Raw genomic sequence first — 24,254 nt, 5'->3', positions numbered from 1 at the left:
CAAAGTCTTTACACGGCAAGGAACGTTCACTGATGCTCCCTCCAAGTTGGCTGAAACCCTCACTAAGCTTCGAACATACTGTCGACGATACCCGGGGACGGCTGCACTTGGCGCCAAGAGCAACCATCCAGAATTCTCTAGAAAAGTAGCGAGATTCTAAGCTCCGGAAATGAGCTGCAGTATCGATCGCCAGTAAGGTTATCGATAACGCTGCCCTTAATGATTAGCCGCGAAATTTAGCTCACAGTGATGTGAATAGAAAGTGTACACGTCCACATCTTGCCGGCTAAACATAAAATAATAAAATAATCCAATACTCGGGGAATGAGGGTAGGGGGAGCAGATGCAGAAACCCTGCACCGCCGCTCACGGCAACATCCTATTGGAATGTGTCTCTGTGTCGTGCAGGTGGCTGAGATGAGTTGTTCTACAGTAAATAAGCTTATAGGTCGAGCAACCACAGCTAAAAACTTGTACATTATGTGAAGGAAAAACAAACATCTTAAAATATGAGATGGTAAAATAGTCTGTTTTAAACTGCGTGGAAGTCCAGATTCGCAATAGCTGTTCATCGTGTTTTCACTGTTTGACGACTGGTTTCATATCCTGGAGGTATCTCTTCACGTCATATAAAAGCAGTACCTCATGTGCCACGACTTTTACGGTGCAAGTGCACATAGAAATATGACACTCCTCGGTAAAACTTTAGGTGAGACGGCAGATGGGCATCTGATCCGAACCATGCACGATCAGTCCGGGCTCGTCTTTTCACCGTGTTTTGGAGATGTACGAGGGTCACACCAAAAGAAATGCACACTATTTCTTTTTAATCCATATTTTATTCTACATGTTTGAAAGTTTTACAGTGTGTAGATACATCCTTTAGGAACAATATTTTCATTTCTCCACATAATTTCCATCCCTCTCAGCTGTCTTACGCCATCTTGGAACCAGCGCCTGTATACCCTCACGGTAAAATTCTGAACCAACCTGTTGGAGGCACTGTTTGGTAGCGTGCACAACGGAGTCATCATCTTCAAACCTTGTTCCACGAAGAGAGTCTTTCAGTTTCCCAAAGAGATGATAGTCACATGGAGCCAGGTCAGGATTGTAAGGCGGGTGTTTCGGTGTTGTCCATCCGAGTTTTGTGATCGCCTCCATGGTTTTTTGACTGACATGTGGCCGTGCATTGTCGTGTAACAACAAAACATCCTGCTTTTGCCGATGTGGTTGAATACGACTCAGTCGAGCTTGAAGTTTCTTCAGTGACGTCACATATGCATCAGAATTTGTAGTGGTTCCACTTGGCATGATGTCCACAAGCAACAGAAGGTGTGGTTCTGAATTTTTTTCCTTGGGTGAATTTGCATGATGCCACTCCATTGATTGCTTCTTCGTATCTGGTGAAAAATGATGGAGCCATTTTTCATCACCTGTCACAATTCTTCCAAGAAATTCATCTCCACCATTCTCGTACTGTTCCAAAAGTTCTCTGCATACCGTTTTTCTTGTTTCTTTGTGAGTCACTGCTAACATTCTGGGGACCCACCTGGCACAAACCTATTTTAACGCCCACACTTTCAGTATCCTGCAAACACTTCCTTCCCCTATCCCAACGTAGCGTGACAACTCGTTCACTGTGATGCGTCTGTCAGCAGTCACCAGTTTGTTAACTCTCTGCACATTGTCTGGAGTGTGTGCAGTACGAGGCCTGCCGCTGCGAGGACAATCCTCAATATTGCCGTGCCCGCTTTCATAACGTAACTTGCTTGCCCACCGACTAACTGTACTGCGATCGACAGCAGCATCTCCATACACCTTTTTCAACCTCTTGTGGATGTTTCCCACTGTCTCATTTTCACAGCACTGGAATGCTATGACAGCACGTTGCTTCTGACGAACGTCAAGTGTAGTGGCCATCTTCAAGACATGCCGTGACGGCGCCACTCACGGGAACAGGTTGAACTAAGTTTGAAAACAAGCGGGAGGGATGTATATACATACTGTAGAACTTTCACACATGCAGAATGAAATCTGTATTTTTTCAAAAATAGTGTGCATTTCTTTTGGAGTGACCCTCGTACTAGTGATCGTGCATGGTTCAGATCGGATGCCCATCTGCCATTTCACCAAAGTATTACCGAGGACTTAAAGAGATACCTCCAGGGTATGAAACCGGTCGTCAGTGAAAACACAATGAACAGCTATTGCGGATTTGTACTTTCGCTCAGTTTAATACAGACTGTTTTACCATCTCTGATTTTAAATTGTTTGATCGTCCTTCACATTATATACATTCTTCTACAGTGCCATGTTGGGTTTGTGTTGTTATGGATGAAGGGAAGGGAGAGAGTAAAACCCGCTGCCGGCACATAAAAATGGTTGAAATGGCTCTGAGCACTATGGGACTTAACATCTGAGGTCATCAGTCTTCTAGAACTTAGAACTACTTAAACCTAACTGACCTAAGGACATCACACACATCCACGCCCGAGGCAGGATTCGAATCTGCGACCGTAGCAGCAGGGTGGTTCCGGAATGAAGCGCCTAGAACCGCTCGGCCACAGCGGCTGGCCGCCGGCACATAGCCTACTCCTCTCCAGAGGCACCAAGGGGATCTCCAGACTTAGCGTCCCCATCCCACCAACGGATCTGCAGTGTCGCACGCACGCATTCTCTTTACGAGACGCTGCGGAGAGGTTTGGAATTTAATCCAGGACACTGGCGCCAAGATTGATGATCAGAAACTTTACGCCGGCACGCCTCTTCCCCTTGCCGGCCAAATACTGGAAGTGAAAATTTCAGCCACTTCCAGTATTCGAATGCCGGCTAAATACTGTTCTTCAAATTTTTTACTACATCGCCCGCAGGATTGAACTCATTGGCAGTACGTCGAGCGCAACCGAACCGACGGATATTAGCCATCTCGGGGCTTTGGACGCAGCCATACGACACTGAGTTTTGGTGATACTGATGTTGGCTCAGGGACAGTCTAGAAGTAAAGGCGTTTTCATCTGACGAGCCGTGGATCTCTCCCTCCAGTCTTGCCGCCTGTCAGAGGCTTTGTTAATCATTCGCGCCAGTAAGAGGCTAATAGCGTGCAGAAACGGTAGTTCACTTTTACTTTATGCGATTTTTAAAATGTGTGAGAAATTAACGATATCGTCAAATGTGAGGTTCGTAGTGTAACACGGCTTCTAGATGCAATAAGCGTCTGTCCTATCGAAATCTACACATTGATAACCGAAGTTTGTGGAAATGTGATGAATGAAACTTCAGTTCCAAAATGTGGCATCAGGGTTTAATGGTGGACGCGGGAATATTCATTGTAAAGAACGATCAGGCCGACATTCAGACGAACTGAGATCAAGGATCGTGGAGAAGACTGTGAGAAGCTCATCTGCAGAAACCAGCACGGTTTTAGGATACAGCGGTCATGCGAGACACAGCTGGCCCTCTTTTTGCATGATATACAGCAGGCTCTAGATACCGGCTCCCAGGTTGATGCCATATTTCTCAACTTTCGAACGGTGTTCGACTCAGTTCCTCACTGTCGCTTGCTACAAAAAGTGCGCGCTTACGGTCTATCCGACGACATATGCGGTTGAATAGAAAGTTTTCTAACAGACAGGAAGCACTATGTCGTCCTGAACGGGGTGACTTCAACAGAAACAATCGTAACTTCAGGTGTGCCCCAGGGCAGCGTAATAGGTCCTCTGCTTTTTAGGATTTACATAAACGATCTGGTTGATGGTATTGACAGCTGCCTTAGACTGTTTGCCGATGATGCTGTAGTCTACAGGAAAGTAGCATCATCCGAAAGTTGTGAACAAATCGGCGAGGATTTGCAGAAAATAAATGCGTGGTGTAATGACTGGCAGTTATCTCTCAATATTAGTGTGTGTAACCTACTGCGTATAACAAGGCGAAAATCCTCATTAATGTACGAGTACAAAATAACTGCTCGGTCTTTGGAAGCGGTAACGTCCGTCAAGTATCTGGGTGTGACTACCCGAAATGGTCTCAAATGGAATGATCAGATTACACAAGTAACGGGTAAGGCGAACTCTAGATTGCGGTTTATTGGTAGAATCCTGAAGCGATGCAGTCCTTCAACAAAGGAAATAGCTTACAATACGTTAGATCGTCAAGTCTTAGAGTATTGTTCGTCTGTATGGGACCCTTACCAGCTGGGTCTGATTCAGGAGATTGAGGAGGTCCAAAGAAGAGCGGCAAGATTCGTGACTGGTACATTAGCCATCGCGAGATCGTTACAAATCTCATAGTTTGAAGCGGGACACTCTTGCAGATAGACGGCGCGCTAAACGGAAGGGTCTGCTCACTAAATTTCGAAATACGATCTTCACCGAGGATGTAGAGCATATGTTATTACCACCAAGTTTCAAATCGCGCAATGATCACTATTCAAAGATAAGGAAAATAAGAGCTCGTACTGAGGCTTTCAGACAGTCGTTTTTCCCTCGCGCTATCCGCGACTGGAACAGAGGAGGGGAAACATGACTTTGGCGTGAATTGTGCCCTCCGCCACACACCGCTTGCGCTTGGTGCCTAGCGGAATATATATGTAGATGTAGATGTAGATGTAGAAAAATTAACAGGATAGAAGTTTCACTGTTGATGAATCAAAGACTGTGATATCCTGAAATTTCACGATCAGTTCTATACCTGATTTTCGTTATGGTTTGGGCTGTACAGAAGTGTGTGCTAGGTGGGTTCCTCGACTTTCGATACGAACGCGGACGAACGGCGAATGAGATCTGTATTGGCTTTTCTCGCTCGGTGCGACAAGATAACGAGAACTTTCGGAACCGCATTGTTACTGTTAACAAGACCTGAATTTCACATAAAAAGTATAGAAATGAAACCCTAGCCGCTGGAATAGCGTCGGTTAGGATTTCTAACAAAAGAAGGCAAACGGATTATGAGCACCAAAAGTAATGGCCACTGTGTTTTGGAATAGAAACGGGCGGCGTCCTGCTCAGTGACTTCATGCCTAGAGAAGAGCCCATAAATGTAGCAGCCTACTCAGACGCTTCACTGACTTCGCAGCTTTGTTCAAAACAAAAGGTATGGATTGTTGTCCAGCGGCATTGTAGTTCCTAACGATTACTGTCTCATCTTCTGCGTTGACGAAGCATTTGCTTCGGCAGTGTCAAGTAGGAAGTTTATGGTTTTCGCCGTATAGCCTCGACTTGGCCCCGAGTGATTGCCATCCTTTTCCCAGATTGAAGGATTTGTAAGGTAGAAACACTATGGAAGCGATAAGGAACTGAAAGTGAACGTTGTGTTTGGTTCAGCACCTCATCAGCAACTGAGTACGTAGGTGTGGGAAAACCTGTTGGGCGCTACGACAGATGTGTAAATACGAGCGACGACTAGGTACAAAAATAGCTGGTACCGGACGTCAGTTTGTGCGATGGATTTACATGCCCTTTGCACTTGGTCCGCCACTACATAGACGGTTATTGCTCTTTGTGGATGACGCTGTAGTTGTCCGATATTGTCCCTTATGTGCCCGATTGGAGACAGATCCGGTGATCGAGCAGGCCAAGACAACATTCGACACTCTGTAGCGCATGTGGGGCTGCAACAGATGAATGTGGGCGAGCGTTATCCTGTTTGATAACACCCACTGGAATGCTATTCATGAATGGCAGCACTGCATCTCGAATCACCAGATTGACTTACAGTTTTGGAGGCAGGGTGCCTGTGGTAACTACGAACGTGCTTCTGCCTTCATAGGAAATCGCACCCCAGACCATAAATCCAGTTGTAGATCCAGTGTGTCTCGCACGCAGACGGGTTCGTTGCAGACGCTCAACTGACCTCTTTATAACCAACATACGACCATTACTCGCACCGAGACAGAAACAGCTTTCATCAGAAAACACAACAGATCCCCACCCTGCACTCCAGTGAGCTCTCGCTTAACACCATTGAAGTCGCAAATGGCGGTGGTTTGATGTCAGTGGACTGCACGCTACAGGTTCGAAGCTGTCCTTGAAGTAACAGATTTTTAACATCTAATTGTCTCACTGTGGTGCCAGCTGCTGCTCAGGTTGCTGCTGCAGATGCAGTACGATGCGCCAGAGCCATACGGCGGACACGATGGTCTTCCCTCTCGATAGTGTCACATGGCCGGCGGCGTCCGGCCTTCTTGCGACCGTATATTTTCGTGAACCACCGCTGCCAGCAGTCAAATGCAGTGGCTACATTCCTACCAAGTCTTCCTGCAAAATTGCAGATGTAACATGCAGCTCCTCGTAGCCCTATTACACGATCTTGTTTAGACTCAGTGAGGTGTTGATAATGGTGCCTTCTCGGCTAACATCGACTCACCATGTCCTGTCTGGAAGGTAACTAACGCGCAAGGCCATTGCAGCGTGTATTTAAAGCTAACTTAATTTTCGTCCTCGTAGTGGCTCTACTAGCGCTACTCTTATGCGACTGGCGTGAAAACTGAATAGACGTCTTATTTTAAGTAGAAACACGAATACCAACTTTCTTTTATGTCGCACAATTCCTTCTTGGTGTTGCGATTTATTTCCGTCAGTGTGTTTTCTTTCAGTATCTAGAATAAAAATGTTTACAAAAACACTACGTTCTTTGCCTTTAGAATGACCCTCATATATGTGATTTTGTAAAACAGAGATGGTGACAATGAGTTACGTTTTTATATTTCAGCACACCCTCACCGGGCACTCGGGCAAGGTGATGGCTGCGAAGTTCCTGGGCGAGCCCACCAAGGTGGTCACGGGCAGCCACGACCGGACGCTCAAGATCTGGGACCTGCGCAGCAAGGCCTGTGAGTACCACTGTTATTACTACTGCTGCGCGTCTTATCGCGACGGGCGCAAAACTTTTCTCTTCCCACTGGCCGGCGAAAGCTGGCCGCCAGGTGATTAGTTGTAGTGTCTGCGCCGCCTGTGAAATGTTTCCCCGGCACCGGAAGAACGTGAAAATTCCTGGGAATGGCTTTTTCCTGCAGATATTTACCAGCACCTGTTTGACGGAGCTCTGTTCGTTAAACAGCTCGTAAAGTTTCAGGGCCTAGGAATCTTCCTCCCATTAGACCTGGACGACATTCGGGTCGTAAATTCTGCGTGAGATGATGAAAACTTCGTTAGCAGCTTTAGTAACCAGTCTTTTTTATTTTTGTTTCGAATATTTGTGAGCAACAAATCCTTCCTCCCATTATTAAGTTGGTGATAAAAGGGATTTTCAGATGATTGCGTTCTGATAAGTGGAAACAACAACTGCCTGATTGTTTATGAGATGTCAGTACAGAAGACCGTAGAGGAAAAGGCGAGAAAAAGCCTTGGCAGCGAGGAGATTCAGCGCTCGTTTCAAAATATCTATCCAGGATGCCGCCGTCGTAAAATATTTCTTAGTTCAGATAGTTCGTGAGCTATGTCGTTTGCTGCTGTTGGATAAAAATAAAATCAGCAGTCGGCTCGTTGCAGGAGTCGGTAAAGTTATTTTTAAGAATCCGTTTTTACATGTAAATGCACAGCCACACGCTTCGTATTCCGTTGAAAACCAGAATCTTTAGCTGCATGGACGGGAGCGGCATCGTCAGTCTTTAATTACATCTTTGTGCCAATTAGGAACGGTATTTGCGAAAGACGGTAGATCATTAGAAACGAAGCACAATCTAGGATTCGACAAGGATGAAGCAAAAAATTGCCCGTGTCTTTTTCAAAGCAGCCCTCCCTGCCTTACCCCCGTGGTGTATCTGTGCTTGGCGTCAATAAAAAATTAAGTCTGAGTCCCCCTTCAATACAGCACATGCACCTCGCAAATCAAAGTTCAGGATTTAATGAAAATAATCGGATGAATTGGATGGCCGTAGTTGATTCCGGATCACTGTTTCCGAAGTTCACTTGTGTTGTCAGGTTTTGTAACTGTTTGCAACCCGAATACTAACAAATCAAATACAACATTATTTTGTAAACAGTTGATAGATCTCCCTAGTCACCGTTGCCAATCTACAATTCGTTCGTATTCACAAAAATTAAAAGACTCGTAGGTCTGCGTGCTCCAGCACACCACAAGCTCACTGTCAAGTGACACTAGACGTCTATACGAAAGTATTTAAAGGCACCCCTCTAGCCAGCAGTTTAAAGTATGTGTTGTTACAAAGAATGAAGAAGACAAGTTTACTAAAGGATGGTCTTTTTTCATTTACATTAAAGTTAGCTCAAAAGAGTTTTTCAATTGATACATTTAATTTATGTGAACGTATATACCCTCAAACCTGTCTGCCTACTTAGCAAAATACAGTAAGTGAAGATTTTATGAAATTAGGGCACTGTGAACTCATCTTCAAGGAATTTGTGCTAATTGATTTTGCGGATTTATTACCATTTCCAAAGCTATCGAGAATTTAATATTCTGATTTATATTTTAGGTATGGTAATTCAGATGATACGTTAGGATTGCAATTGTATGTGTGTAAATCATGGTATTTTGTCCTGCAGCATATGGCGAATAAATGTTAGCTCCCAAATATTCATTTAATTACATGCGGATGTTACCCAATAGATTCCTTTCGTCATATGTGATACAATTTTGACGTTAGCCAAATGGATCGGTTCCCAGTGAGACGTATTACGCTGCTCGTGATTTAAGTCACTATCGATCCTCAGTTTATGGTAGCAAAATACAGTATCTTCCGAAGTTATTCGGTCACATTAATACAGGAGGTAGAGAACATCAAAATAAATGTGTTTCAATGAGAAACGTATAGCCTCTGAGGTCAACTTGTAATGTTAGGGCACATATTCTTTGTGGTGCTGACTTTAAGTTCTTGTGCATGCGTCACTGGTTGGAAATGCATAGTGACATTCAAATGTCCACAGTTCACGTGTTTGGGCACATGTGAATCAACGAAGTACTCGACTCGTGCACATCAACAGCGATTCGGTGTTAATTTATGGGCCGGCATTCTCGGTGATTTGTTGATTGGACCATTGAGTTCCTCCATTCCGCCTCAACGGACGGTGATATCGCACCTTCGTAGAACGTGTATTGTCAGAACTGCCGGGGGATGTATCTCTGAGTGTTAAGTCAAGAAGGTACTTCCAGCACGATGGAGCGCCAGTCAATTTAAGCATTGCTTTGAGGGATCATCTGAGAGCTACCTTCGTGAATCGATGGATCGGCTGAGGTGTCCTTGTGGTCTGGCCACCCGAGTCGCTTGACTTCAGGTATCTGGATTTCTTCCTCTAGAGGCATATGAAACAGCTGGTGTATGAAACCATCGTGGAAACAGAAGACCTCGTCGCTGTCGCCCCTTGTGCTATTGCGGACATGCCAGGTATCTTCTAATGGACACGACAGCAATAGACTGACGATGTAGTGCTTGCGTATGGGCCAGTGGTCTCGCATTCGAGCAGTTCCTGTGAGTGGCACTGCTGAAAAGAGCATGCTAATGTGCCTTCTGTGTACATTGTCCGTAGCGTCAGAAATTGCCGTCGGGGACCACATGTGCCATAATTAAATATATTTGTTTTTATTTTCTCTACCTCTTGTATTAATTTGAGCGGATAGTTTCGGAACATCTGAATAGGATAATGAATTAAACTGGTTTCAACATTCGAAATCTGGATTTCTTTCGGGAATCCTAAAATACAATTTCGGAAGGATTGCATTGTTTCGTTAGAACCAGCAACCAATCAGTAATATTGCACTGTTGTGTCACGTATAAAAATGAAAATTACGTGACATAAATTTTTCATTAGGTTCAGAGAGTTTGTTGTCAGATGTCGCCATCGACTTGGCTTCAACAATCTATTATGAAAATTTATCACACTCCACGTTAGCGATTTGGAGTAACTAGGGAAAAACCAAAAATGGAATGACAACACGGGGGATTTCAATCCCCCTCCTTCCAAATACGAATGCTGTGTTACCTAACTCGGAAGGCATCTGAGCACGAAAGAGAGTGATTCCAGCGGATGTCAGTTTCAGTTACATTCTACCTGTCACAACTCAGTTGTACAGTGGAAGTAAGGTGAAGCAGTCTTAAGTGTTGCTGACCATAGTCCCACTGAAAGTGGTATACGTGTGCCTTCGTCCAACGTTTGAAATTACTTAGCTTGCCAGTGCAGCGGAGCCTAGGATTTAGCGTGCACTCCGAACAACGTTCTCCAACAAAAATCACGTTTTATACAGAGGTTTGAATCCGGACCTTCGGATTTGTAAATTGACTCTTACACACTTTGTCATCCAATTTATCTGCAAGACTAGCTATACGCCCAAATTTTGCAACGGAAGTTCAGGAAAGGCCTTTGCATACCGTTACATTTTAGGATTCCATATATTAGTCGCTAAAAACGGAACACTTATTGGATCTCTCTCTCAATAAACTCGCTTTTCCTAGACAATAAGTCAAATATAAATCAAACGTTTCGAAAAAGCAAAGTATTTTCATTAAGCTTTTAATGCACAAGCAAAATCAGTAAATCCGTACGGCTGTACCAAATAAATACAATGTGAGTTTGTGTTCGTGAAGATAAGACCGCGTCGCTTAATTCTGTCACACGTCACTAGAAAAATAAAAATAGCGCAATCTATCGGTTCTTCGGTTTACTACAAAACTAATCTGTTGTTCATTTGGTGTACTACGAAACTAACAGCGCCATCTATTAGTTCCTTGGTGTACTACGCTGTCACGAACGTAAACATCCGAACTACTAAGCTTAGCAGATTCGTAAAACTTTAAATTACCATTTTTTTCTGGATCGATTTCGATGAAATTTGGCCGATATGCCGCTCCAAGTTACACTCAAGTTACCTGTGAAAACATCATGAAAATTTGTCCATTTTGGAGAGTAGCTTGTTCAGACAAATAGACAGACACGACGGTCTTACAGTTTTGTTATTAATATAGAACAGGTAGTATTCGTGACAATCAAAGTGGTCTACTCCTGATGCAATGCAACATAAAAGGACAGACCTCCCGTCTTATTGTCTGATAGGTTCAAACTCTTTCTTCTTTAAGACTGAGTACATCCCATAATCAGTCAAGAGCACATTATAGTCGAGCAAAAATACAAGATTATTATTTGTCCTACCTCTTTATTCCACTATTCCGTCCAAACTGAATATTTTAAATTTTGATGCGGAACAGATATCATAAATGATAGTTGCTCGTCAGTATGTTGATCACTGTGATTGATATTACTAAGGCAGAGCGCTGTGCTGCTGCCGGAATAACTTTAAAGACAAATTGACATTGCAGGTGTAATAGAAAATTTTCTGCAAATTAAGTAGCCTTGAGAATATATCGGCACTTCTCTCTTGCTTGTATTAAGTGGGTCGTAATCAGTAGTTCGGTAAATTTTAAACTATTTTCGACGTGGTATTTTTCTTTTTGCCGAGATCCTTCGTAATTTGCCAATTAAATCCATTTCATCACCATTCGTATAATCACTTTCATTTTTCTCTGCATCTCACCTGTGGCTGTTATGTTTGCATTTGACGAGGACAGAGATTCCCTTGATCGCCATGTTGTATGTGAAATGTAGATTTATGGTGCGATCTTGCCATTCAGTATTCGTTCCACAGATGTTTAATCCTACTATCTCCAAGAGATATTAGTCTAAATTCCACTCTCATACTAATTTTTAGTTGTAATACTAGAATTCATAGAATGGAGAACTTTAGATTACCTTGCAACATCCGTATATCCCGATGGGTTAAATCGCTTTATCTGAACAAAGGACAATTGGTTTCGAATTACAGCGGATGCCGGATGGGGAAATGTACTTCTGCTGCGGAAAATACGTGCGCTTACCTGCTGGGCCCAAAAAAATCAATCACCACGATCTAAACAATCAAATTTCCTCTTAAATGTTGACGGTGATACCATAATTTTGCTATAATAACTGAGACTCCAAATTTACGACCACGAGAATTTAAACGCATCGCGGCATAATAAAGCTTACCTTCGCAAAACTATGAAAATATCCTCTTTCCGAAGCACAACTGAAATAGTATTGCACATGAAATGATAATTCAACGTCAGAATGATGCATGCTAAACCACAACGAAATCAGTTCAGAAATAAAAACATAATCTCTCAAAAATGGTTCAAATGGCTCTGAGCACTATGGGACTCAACAGCTGTGGTCATAAGTCCCCTAGAACTTAGAACTACTTAAACCTAACTAACCTAAGGACATCACACACATCCATGCCCGAGGCAGGATTCGAACCTGCGACCGTAGAAGTCGCGGGGTTCCGGACTGCGCGCCTAGAACCGCGAGACCACCGCGGCCGGCCCCGAATGCGATGCCATCTTTCTGGGACGACTAAGCGCATGTAGTCCAAATGGCGAAATGCAGGTCGAGGAGTGTCGATTTTGTTTATCTGTTCCCGTGTGGATACTTCGATGGGTTCTCGGAGAGTCTCGATGGAGAGTTCATGATGTAAATCTCTACCCATCTGGAGACTCTTACGATCATCCTCAAATCCTCGTTTTGCAAGGTATGAGGAAGCCTGAGGGCTGATTTGTAGATGGTACCCAAAGAGGAGCAACCATATTGGATGGTTCGTATGAGGAGTCGAAATTCTCGAATGTGGCGGCTTATAAAGACGCGTCGACCAATCACAGTTGCAGGCAGTGAAGTGATGCGAATTGGGCGTCCTCTGTTGACCTCTGTAGCTGCACGTGGGCGGCATGTTGCGAATCCTCTTTATCTGCGGTTCGTACCGGCTGGTTAAAATGTTTCTTCTGAGGAGTAAAAAGGGGAGCGCGACGCGTCATCTTCGGTCGACGAAGACACTGTCGGTACCGCAAATTAAATGTATAATGAGTTAATCCTGGTATATGAGCCTATTGTAGTAAGTGAAAGATTAGGCAAATTTGACAAAAGTGGTTGAACACTATTGTCTAAATGAACAGCGGAATGATAGGCTCAGTACCCAGATCGATGAAACCCTCTAACTTGTGGACTGAAAACTGTTATTTGATCAACAGTAGGTGCTTTAGCTAATGGTGTTACTCATGTTGGACGCTTCACTATTTATATGACCAGCATGGGAAAGCTTGGAGATCGAAGGAGCGTACCGAAAACGCTTTCCGCCCAACGCGGAAAGCAAAGAATGTCATTCGGACCAGCCTTTTGGGGTCGCCCTCGATGAGATGGCCATGATATGTTTTCCCGTGTTGTAACGGTTGGCGATACTTTGATAGCTTATTCCAACACAGAGTCAAAGCAGCATTTAATAAGTAATAAAATGAATCACTTGCAGCCGTCGTTTTGATATTATTTATTATGTTGCAACAGTTTCGGTGAATTAAAACACCATGTTCAGGCTTTTAGTGATGCTGAAGGGATGTACTGCGATCGTACACATGATCCTATCAGTGGCCAACATCTGTGAACTAGCTGTAGAATAGTGTAATAGCGATGTTGTTCTGTAACTAACATCATCACGTAAGTGAACGGCTTAAGTCCCATAAACCATCAATCAAAGGATGAACACATAAAAACATTCAATGCAGTGGAACCGTTCAACTTCACCAAAACCAAAAATATGTAAGCATTCAGTGGTGTCGAGAAACGATGGGCCCAGTTTTTTGGGACAAAGCTGGCGTTCTTTTGATCGATCTCGCGATACGTGGTTGCAGATGGTATGTACTGCGAAATGCTCACCGAACCGAGACGTACCATCCAAAATCGACGACGCGGGGAACTGTCGTCCAGAGTAGTCCTCCTCCACGACATCACTGATCCACACACCGCTGCCCGTACCAGGGATAAGACGCAGCATTTCCGTTGGGTACTTCTCAACCAGCTACACTATGGTTCCGACCTTTCACCCACCGACTGTTACTTCTAGCCCTTGGAACAGTGACTTTGTGGACAACAATTTGAAATTGACAACAAAGTCAAAGTCATTCTTGTCATCTGGTTCAATTCGCTGCCGAAGACCTCTGCGGATTGTTTGAAGAAACTAGTAATTCTTAACGAAAAGTGGTTGAAAGTAAATGGAGATTCCTCGTAAAAGTCAAGTAGGTTCGAAGTAAACTAAAATTGCCAATAAAAGCTTTTTCTAACGATTATGTTTATTTTTTCTTTTCGAATATGCTTCCTACGGAATCGGAAAACAAATAGAAAGAAACTGCCAGAACAGTTACTGACAAACAAATAAATTTAGAATACCTTTTATTTTAGTACTTAAGGTCTTAAGCATGTACTTGAATCGTTGAGTTAATGGACAAGAAGGCTAATTTTGTAACTGGTACAAACTACATCAGACAGTTAAGTGACTCGGTTTGATTACAGTTTTACGAGTTTTTCATTAACGCAACCACACTCCAGTTGTAATATGGAATAATTACAGAACAATATAGCATGTAGTAATGACATCTCGATAATGACAGACGCTAGCTACGGTACTTTATTAGATCACCACAACGGTGTTAGTGCTGCGCAAACACCACACTCGCTGGGACTGCCGACTGCGTGCTAATGGGTCTCGCAAATTGTCGAGTTTTATTACCGTTGCGTCGAGCGATGAACGTCTTCAGCAGTCCACCGGCGTTCCGCGTACTTCTCTGTGGCTCCGCGCACGCGATGTACGGTAATTCTGCCAGGTAGTCATGCCAGATAGCAATGGTTCGCTGCTGCCACGAACATGACGTACGTTGCGAGTGCAACTGAATGAGGAATACGTAATACCAGCGCGTCTAGCACCCGGTGGCGGGCGCCACGTGTCACCAGTCTGTTTCGAGTCCAAACCAACGACGGATGAGAGCTGGAATGGGTATCTCTCGAGCAAATGAATGTTAATGTGTGACATGTTTCGATAACACTCTCTCTATTCTTCCAGTTCTCACAAGGGAAACTCCCCATCGCAGCTCCTCAGATTTAGTGGTGGGATGGGCCAGTCGATAGCCCGTCAAGCATGAAAACAGGAAGAAGGTGTACTGAACTGTGGGAAAAAATGGAAACAGTGAATGGTCCAAGCTAAACAAGTGCGATATTGAGCATTAATTAATAACCGTTGTGGTTCAGTGGTCACGGTGTTGGACTGAGAAGTGGACGACCCTTGTTCAAAAGTGACTCGTGTCATGTATTTTTATTTTTTATTTTTTTTTCACAGTATTATGTACTGTCCGTCCGCTCATTGATTTGTTTTTTCTCTTTCTATAGTCTTGGCAGTTGTCATACCATACATAGTTTATAGAATATGAGTCATATGGTAAGAAAAGGTTACTCTCGCAAGTAAACGTGATGAACAGTGAGGGCAGGCGAGATACCACACAAACGTCCCACAGAAATGAAAACAAATAAACGGGTGTGAACAATGTTACAACACAGCCAAAAGTTCCTAAAATGAGCGCAACTCCAAAAATGTTAAAAACGCACAAGGGTGAGTCAAATAAAAATCATAAATTTGTAAAAACAAATCAAAATTTCGCGCCGTTATCCTCTAAGTTGGTAGGCGTGCTACAAACAGCGTGCAGAATGGCCTGTAGGTGGCAGCATAGTGCAGATGCACACATATCGTCGCAGTATCAGTATAGCGATGGCCGTCCCACTTGCGACTTGCACCAGGAAAGAACAGCGTTCTGTTATTCGGTTTTTGCGTAGTGAAGGTGTGAAACCTATTGAAATTCATCGACGAATGAAGGTTCAGTACGGTGATGCATGTTTGTCACAGCAGCAAGTCTACGAATGGAGCAGGGAGTTGGCAAATGGTGTGACTTCAGTGTAAGATGCTCCTCGTCCAGGTCAGGCACAACGAGTTGTGACTCCACAGAACATTGCAGCAGTTGAAGCCATAGCGAAGGAAAACGGACGAGTGACACTGAATGACATTGCAGCATATTTACAGATTATTCATGGGTCAGCACACGACAATGAGCATGATGTGCTCCAGTCTCACAAAGTGTCTGCAAGATGGGTGCCACGGCAGCTGACTCCTGAAATGGGAGAACGACGTGCTGATGCTTGTGAAGAACTTCTTCAGCGCTTTGAACGAGAAGGTGATGGCTTCCTTGCAAGAATCGTTACTGGGGACGAAACCTGGATTAACTTCCACCAACTGGAAACGAAGAGAGCGAGCAAGGAATGGCGCCATTCCTCATCACCAAAACCAAAGAAATGTCGAACAGAGCTATCAGCAGGGAAGGTTACGCTGACTCTCTTTTGGGACGGAAGAGGCGTCATTTTGAGCATTACATTTCTAGAGGGACCACTGTCACCAGTGCATCATACACAGATCTCCTAAAAAAATCATCTGCGGCCTGGAATCAAATCAAAGCGATGTGGATTGTTGTCAGCAGGTGTCCTTTTGCAACATGACAATGCAAGGCCCCACACTGCCCGTACAACAATTGCAACAATCACAGACCTGCATTTTGAGTGTCTTCCTCATCCACCATACTCATCAGACCTTGCCCCAAGTGATTTCCTTATGTTTGGACCACTCAAAGACGCGATGGGAGGAAAGAAGTTCCGTTCTGATGAAGAGGTACGCCACGCGGTGCACGAGTGGTTGCGCGGACTACCAAAAGAATTTTTTTCTAAAGGAATTTATGCACTTTGTAAGCGCTGGAGGACTTGCATTGAGCGTGGGGGAGATTATGTTGAAAAGTGATACAGTTTTGTACCACTTCTGCACAATAAATAATATTTAAAAAAATATTTAAGGTTTTCATTTGACTCACCCTCGTTTGTTTTGACACAGCACAGAGAAACTGTGTGACTGTGAAACTATTGCGTTCATTTGTTGCAGCTTATGGCTTGTGACAAACTGTTATGTTGTCATCATTATCTTGAGAGTGATCACATTCACATTCATACGAACACCTGAATCGAGAAAGGAGGCATATCGCACTCACTTAACAGGTGTGCAAAGTAGGTGCGTCGGTAAGAGGTTCCTATGAGGTGACATACTTACTGTAACTAATGCCGTGTATGACACACCAGACATGTCTTCCGGAAAAGGATTCGGTTGACATGCCTTGGTCGTTTGTGGTTCCCATTCGAGACCCATTTCCTTTCGGCTGCTAATAGAGTAGTTGTGCAGAATGAACTGAGATTATAGGCCCCTTCCTTACCAAACGGACGTTACACCATGACACAGGCAGAAATTTGCATACAGTAAACAGCGAAGGAAAAAAAATATGGCGCGAAGGAGGTTTGAACACGGTTCTCCTATTAGGAAGTCCAACAGCTAGACCTCTTCACCACAACGCCTTTGCTCTCTCGGTCTCCTATATACTGAACTTCTTGTTCTTGGACCGTTCGCTGTTTCTGTTTTGCTTTTTACACAGTTCAGTACGCCTTCTTGCTGTTTTCATGCTTATTTAGAGAATATCTGCTATGCATTTTGCTTTGGTCACTAAACAACTTCATTACCATTTATTGTTCTTTAATACTGTTACTACACTAACTGATCAATAGTATCCGAATCCGTCTACGACATGCGAAATTGAGCGCTAGATGTCGTGAGAAGCGACGGGGAATATTGTCTTGTCAATGGAGAAGCAGTAACAGCTGATTAGCTCGGTGGGGAGAGGTCAGTGACTAGTCATTGTCTCTCGCCTGAGTAATAAATCCACGAGGAACATTTCAGTCCTTCTAAAGCGGCCCAAGTCGACCTCTGGAAATGTGATTGTGAACTGGAAAAGGGAAGCAACCACCGCAGCTGAACAAAGACCAGGCAGAACTCGTGTACTGTCGGACAGGGAACGTCGATCATTGCCGAGGATGGTTGTACAAAATCGCGTGAAACCAGCGGAAGGAATAAATCGCGAGTCCGAAAGTACTACCAACAGCCCAGTTAGCACAATGACTGTGCGCAGTGAGTTAAAAACAACGGGATGCAGAGACTGAGCAGCCACGCATTTCTAAAGACAGTGGTGAGCGACACTTGAGGTGCTGTGAACCGCGACGCTACTGGACAGTAGATAACTGCGAACGAATGATTTCGAGTAATGGATCGCTCTATACCCCGTGGCAATCCAGTGGAGCGGTTTGGGTTTGCTGAATACCTGGAGAACGTTACCTGCCATGAAGTGTAGTGCAAACAGGAGGACGTGGTGTTAAGGGCGCGGATTTTTATGTGATTAGAGTGTGATCTCCTTATTGAGCTTAAGCAAACGCTAAATTCAGAAGGATATGAACACATTTCGTAGCAAGATGTACTTATTGCATTGAGGAATAGTTTGGGAAAGGTGGTCTATAATGCATCATGTCGTAATGCAGCATTTGTGAGACACTGGTTTATGGGGAGTAACATTCTTCATATTTTCACTGCGCAAAGATTGTTCCATAAAATTTCGAGCGTGCAGCCGCATACATTCGAGTTCTTCTAATACATAAATCAAAAAAAGTTTTGCATCACCTCGGTTCCGGAACCTGTACAGAAAATTGGAATAGAGATCAACATAAACATCATTTCCGCCCCTTTTATTTCTCATGAAAACCACACATTGCATGTTGTACCACCTTACAGCGAGATCTTCAGAGGTGGTGGTCCAGATAGCTGTACACACCGGTACCTCTAATACATCCTCTGCATTGATGCGTGCCTGTATTCGTCGTGGCTTGCTATCCACGAGTTCATCAAGGCACTGTTGGTCAGATTGTCCCACTCCTCAACGGCGATTCGGCGTAGATCCCACAGTGTCGTTTCTGGGTCTTGTCATCTTCGATACGGTTCATGTCTGGAGAACATGCTGGCCACTCTAGTCGAGCGATGTCGTTATCCTGAAGGTAGTAATTCACAAGATGCGCACGATGGGGGCGCGAATTGTCGTCCATGAAGACGAATGCCTCGCCAATATGCTGCCGATATGGTTGCACTATCGGTCGGAGGATGGCAGTCACGTATCGTAAAGCCATTTCGGCGCCATCAATGATCACCAGCGGCGTACGTCGGCTTCACGTAATGTCACCCCCAAACAGCAGAGAACCTCCAGCTTGCTGTACCCACTGGACAGTGTGTCTAAGGCGTTCAGCCTAACCGCGTTGCCTCCAACACGTTTCCGACGACGATGTCTGGCTGAAGGCATATACGACACTCATCGGTAAAGAGAACGTTATGCCAATCCTGATCGGTCCATATGGCATGTTGATGGGCCCGTCTGTACCGCGCTGCATGGTGTCGTGGTTGCAAAGATGGACCTCGCTATGGACGTCGGGAGTGAAGTTACGCAGCATGCAGCGTATTGCGCACAATTTGAGTCGTAACACGACGTCCTGTGGCTGCACGGAAAGCTTTATTCAAATTGGTAGCGTTGCTGCCAGTGTTCCTCCGAGCCATAATCCGTAGGTAGCAGTCATCAACTGCAATAATAGCTCTTGGGCTACCTGAGCGAGGCATATCATCGACAGTTCCTGTCTCTCTGTATCTCCTCCGTGTCTGAACAACATCGCTTTGGTTCACTCCGAGACGCCTGGTCACTTCACTTTTTGAGAGCCCTTCGTGGCACAAAGTGACGATTCGGACTTGATCGAACCGCGGAACTGACCATCTAGGCTTGGTTGAACTACAGACAACAGGAGCCGTGTACCTCCTTCCTGGTCGAATGACTGGAACTGATCGGCTGGCCTACCCCATCCGTCTAATAGGCGCTGCTCGTACATGGTTTTTTACTTCTTTGGGCGGATTTAGTGACATCTGCGAACAGTCAAAGGAACTTTGTCTGTTACATAATATCCACAGTCAACATCTACTTTCAGGAGTTCTGGAAACAAGGATGATGCAAAACTTTTTATAATGTGCGTATGCGGCTGAATACCGTCCAGCCATATTCAGGCTCAGCCGAGGCGACTGAAGATGGATGGACGGTATTCAGCCAAAATATTAGAAGAAGATTAAGTCGAAGTCATGTGCCTGCACTCCCGAAATTTTATGGAACATTCCTGAAGTGGACTGGGCCGTCAAGAGTCCCGACAGGAACCCAGTGGAAGGCGTGTGGGACGCCGACTTCGCCTCTGGGCCCAGAGTCCAACATCAGTACCTTCTCTGGTTTCGGCTCTTGGAGAAGAGTGGGCTGTCATTCCCCCTCAGACATTGAGACACTTCATTAGAAATGTCTCCGGCCGAGCTCGGGCAGTCACAAAGGCGAAGGGCGACGCCCCACGTTAGTATCCACTGATAGGGTACATCTGATAAGACAGCGTATATTCAGATTTTATGTAATACTGACTGTTGGTGATAATTTCAGTCTCACCGTCCATTACTGGCAGAACACAATTTTAGCTCCGCGTGTAAATGGAAGCCACCCCTCCTGACAAGCGACTTTCAGTACCGGAACAAAACGACAAGGGCGATACGGTATACACAGCTGTCACGGGTACTCATTTGAGAGCAGGAAGTCCGTCCTGCAAAAGGGGCTAGCACTGTTATCTTGGTTACTGATTTTTGTGTTCCGTATAATGTTAACGCATTTCACTCCCTGCACATCTCTGCGCTTTGCGCCGCCTATGATTAAAAAGACGCGATTCAGAAGGGTCGATATAACTTTGTGGAACAACCTGTAGGGGCTCCTTACGATGTGACTAGATAGTGTGTGGGGATGCGCCTGCTTATTCATCAGTTTGCCAGCAGACTATAACGGACTCTGTGTAATGACAACAATAAAACGTAAATCATCGAGCCAAACTTCTCGTACATGGCTTTCCACTTTTAATGCGCTACTTCGCTGTAATGGCGCATGAATTGTATTCTGCAGTTTAGTGTGTATAGATTTATATGTTTATTCTAAGTTTTATAGCCGGCTGGTGTGGCGCTTCAGTCTGGAACCGCGCGACCGCTACTCTCGCAGGTTCGAATCCTGCCTCGGGCATGGATGTGTGTGATGTCCTTAGGTTAGTTAGACTTAAGCAGTTCCAAGTTCTAGGGGACTAATGATCTCAGATGTTAAGTCCCATAGTGCTCAGAGGCATTTTTTTAAAGTTTTATATAAATATTGCATCTGGAAGAGACATTACGATGTCATATTTTTTAAATAGTTGTTACGCATTTTTGTTTTTTGACGCGTTCCATATCCTCTTTGGTCTTCTCATTTTGGGTCTGTGGTACGAACAGTGTGTGTAACATATCGCAACATAACCGTACCTACACTGAGGTGACAAAACTCGTGGGAGATATCTTAATATCGTGTCGGACCTCCTTTTGCCCGGCGTAGTGCAGCAAACCGACATGCCATGGACTCAACTAGTCGTTGGAAGTTCCCTGCAGAAAAATTGAGTCACCCTGCCTCAATAGCCGTCCATAATTGCGAAAGTGTTGCTGGTTCAGGATGTTGTGCACGAACTGACGTCTCGATTGTGTGCCACAGATGTTCTAAGGGATTAGTCGGGTGATTTGGGTGGCCAAATCTCTCGCTCGAACTGGTTAGAATGTTCTTCGAACTATTTGCGGACAGTTGTGGCCTGGTGACATGACATCGTTGTTTGGGAACATGAAGTCCACGAATGGCTGCAAATGGTCTCCAAGTAGCCTAACATAACCATTACTAGTGAATGATTCAATTGCCTAACATAACCATTACTAGTGAATGATTCAGTTGGATCAGAGGATCCAGTCCATTCCCTTCAGACACAGCCCACACCATTAGAGAGCCACCAGCAGCTTGCGCAGCGTCTTTGTGACAACTTGGGTCCGTGGCTTCGTGATATCTACGCCGTACTCGAGCCCTACCATCAGCTGTTACCAACTGAGCTCCAGACTCATCTGACGAGGCCACTGTTTTCTAGTCGTCCATTCAATACACTTACTAGCCCAGGAGAGGTGTTGCAGGCGATGTCGACCTCTTAGCAAAGGCACTCGCGTCGGTCGTCAGCTACTGTAGCCCGTTAACACCAAATTTCGCTGCAGTGTCCTGATAGATTCATTTCGTAGTCCCACATTGAATGCTGCGGCTATTTCACGGAGTGTTGCTTATCTAATAGCACTGAACTCTACGCAAACGGCGCTGCTCTCGGTCGTTAGGTGGAGGCCGTCGATCACTGTGTTGTGAGAGGTTGTTGTGAGACTGGTTTGATGCAGCTCTCCGTGCTACTCTATCCTGTGCAAGCTTGATCATCTCCCTGTACCTACTGCAACCTACATCCTTCTGAATCTGCCTAGTGTATTCATCTCTTTGTCTCCCTCTACGATTTTTACCCTCCACGCTGCCCTCCAGTACCAAATTGGTGATCCCATGATGCCTCAGAACATGTCCTACCAACCGATCCCTTCTTCTTGTCAAGTTGTGCCACAAATTTCTCTTCTCTCCAATTCTATTCAATACCTCCTCATTAGTTATGTGATCTGCCCATCTAATCTTCAGCATTCTTCTATAGCACCACATTTCGAAATCTTCTATTCTCTTCTTGTGTAAACTATTTATCGTCCACGTTTCATTTCCATACATGGCTACACTCCATACAAATACTTTCAGAAACGACTTCCTGACACTTAAATCTATGCTCGATGTTAACAAATTTTTCTTCTTCAGAAACGCTTTCCTTGCCATTGCCAGTCTACGTTTTATATCCTCTCTACTGCGACCATCATCATTTATTTTGCTCCCCAAATAGCTAAACTCCTTTACTACTTTAAGCGTCTCATTTCCTAATCTAATTCCCTCAGCATCGCCCGACTTAATTCGACTACATTCCATTATCCTCGTTTTGCTTTTGTTGATGTTCATCTTATATCCTCCTTTCAAGACACTGTCCATTCCGTTAATCTGTTCTTCCAGGTCCTTTGCGTCTCTGACAGAATGACAATGTCATCGGCGAACCTCAAAGAATTTATTTCTTCTCCATGGATTTTAATTCCTACTCCGAATTTTTCTTTTATTTCCTTTACTGCTTGCTCAATATACAAACTGAATAACATTGGAGATAGGCTACTACCCTGTCTCCCTCCCTTCCCAACCACTGCTTCCCTTTCATGTCCGTCGACTCTTATAAGTGCCATCTGGTTTCTGCTAGATACGTAGGTTTGTCTTTCCTTAATCTGTTTTGTAAGATAAGTCGTAGGGGCAGCATTGCCTCACGTGTTCCAACATTTCTACGGAATCCAAACTGATCTTCCCCGAGGTCGGCTTCTACCAGTTTTTCCATTCGTCTGTAAAGAATTCGTGTTAGTATTTTAGAGCCGTGGCTTATTAAACTGATAGTTTGGTAATTTTCACATCTGTCAACACCTGCTTTCTTTGGGATTGGAATTATTATATTCTTCTTGAAGTCCTAGTATATTTCGCCTGTCTGATACATCTTGCTTACTAGATGGTAGAGTTTTGTTAGGCCTGGCTCTCCTAAGGCTGTCAGTAGTTCTCATGGAATTTCGCTTACTCCCGGGACCTTGTTTCGACTTAGGTCTTTCAGTGCTCTGTCAAACTCTTCACGCAGTATTGTGAGAGGTAATGCCTTTAAATTTGGTATTCTCGTCATGGTCTTGACGCTATGGATCTCGGAATATTGAATTGCCTAACGATTTCTGAAATAGAAAGTCCCATGCTTGTAGCTCCAACTACCATTCCGCGTTAAAAGTCTGTAAATTCTCTTCGTGCTACCAGAAACACATCGAAGACCTTTCCACGTGAGGAGTACAAATGACAGCTCCGCCAATGTGCATTGCTCTTTTATACCTTGTGCAAGCGATACCACTGCTATCTGTATACATGCATACCGCTATCCCGTGACTTTATCAGCTCGATGGGGGGGAGCAGGAGGGGGGGGGGGGATATATATTGGTAGTGGCTTACGAGACAGCTTTTATAGCTGCTCATTCAGTTTTTTTCTTAGTGGTTTCTATATCTACGCTTCTGCTGCTCAAAATCGTAGGAACACTCTACATAGTATGAGTGGAACGACAACGCAGATTATGTACAGATTTTCGATAATTTTGTACCGATCGTCAACTGCAAGGCAGGTCTCCCTGCACCTATTGTCCACGATGCTTTTAAGTCCTGCCATCGCTGCAGCCTATTGCAGTGCCAAATCATGTACAGATTTTCACGCTGCCTTCAGCATTTTTATATACTTTTTGTATCGGAAAGATTTGCCTTCTTCCGTGCTTTAGACGGCAATTTGTGGACTTAGACTAGTTACTTTCTTTAATCGCTTAATGAGAAAACTTGAAAAGGTCACGCTGCAAGTTTCCATTTCCTCTTCGTCCAATCCATGCTCGGACTGCATCTCTATGGGCCTCGTCGCGGGCGCTGTTTGCGGCCTAATCTCTCTTCCTTCCTACCAACAAACACCCCT

At 44.4% G+C, this 24,254-nt stretch overlaps 1 protein-coding gene across 1 annotated transcript in view; it reads left to right on the top strand.

Moving 5' to 3' along the window:
• The first annotated feature begins 6,705 nt into the window (after nucleotides 1–6,705).
• The window catches only part of LOC124619517 (autophagy-related protein 16-1-like), a 127,100-nt gene continuing 109,551 nt past the window's right edge, over nucleotides 6,706–24,254 (top strand). Inside the window, exon 1 of the mRNA XM_047145963.1 lies at nucleotides 6,706–6,826. Within this exon, the coding sequence (XP_047001919.1) occupies nucleotides 6,736–6,826 (91 nt within the window). The 5' untranslated portion in view covers nucleotides 6,706–6,735. The remainder of the gene's footprint in view (nucleotides 6,827–24,254) is intronic.

This window comes from Schistocerca americana, chromosome 6, assembly GCF_021461395.2.
Source record: "Schistocerca americana isolate TAMUIC-IGC-003095 chromosome 6, iqSchAmer2.1, whole genome shotgun sequence".
Taxonomy (NCBI): Eukaryota; Metazoa; Arthropoda; class Insecta; order Orthoptera; family Acrididae; genus Schistocerca; species Schistocerca americana.
This window is presented reverse-complemented; position numbering and strand designations above follow the sequence as displayed.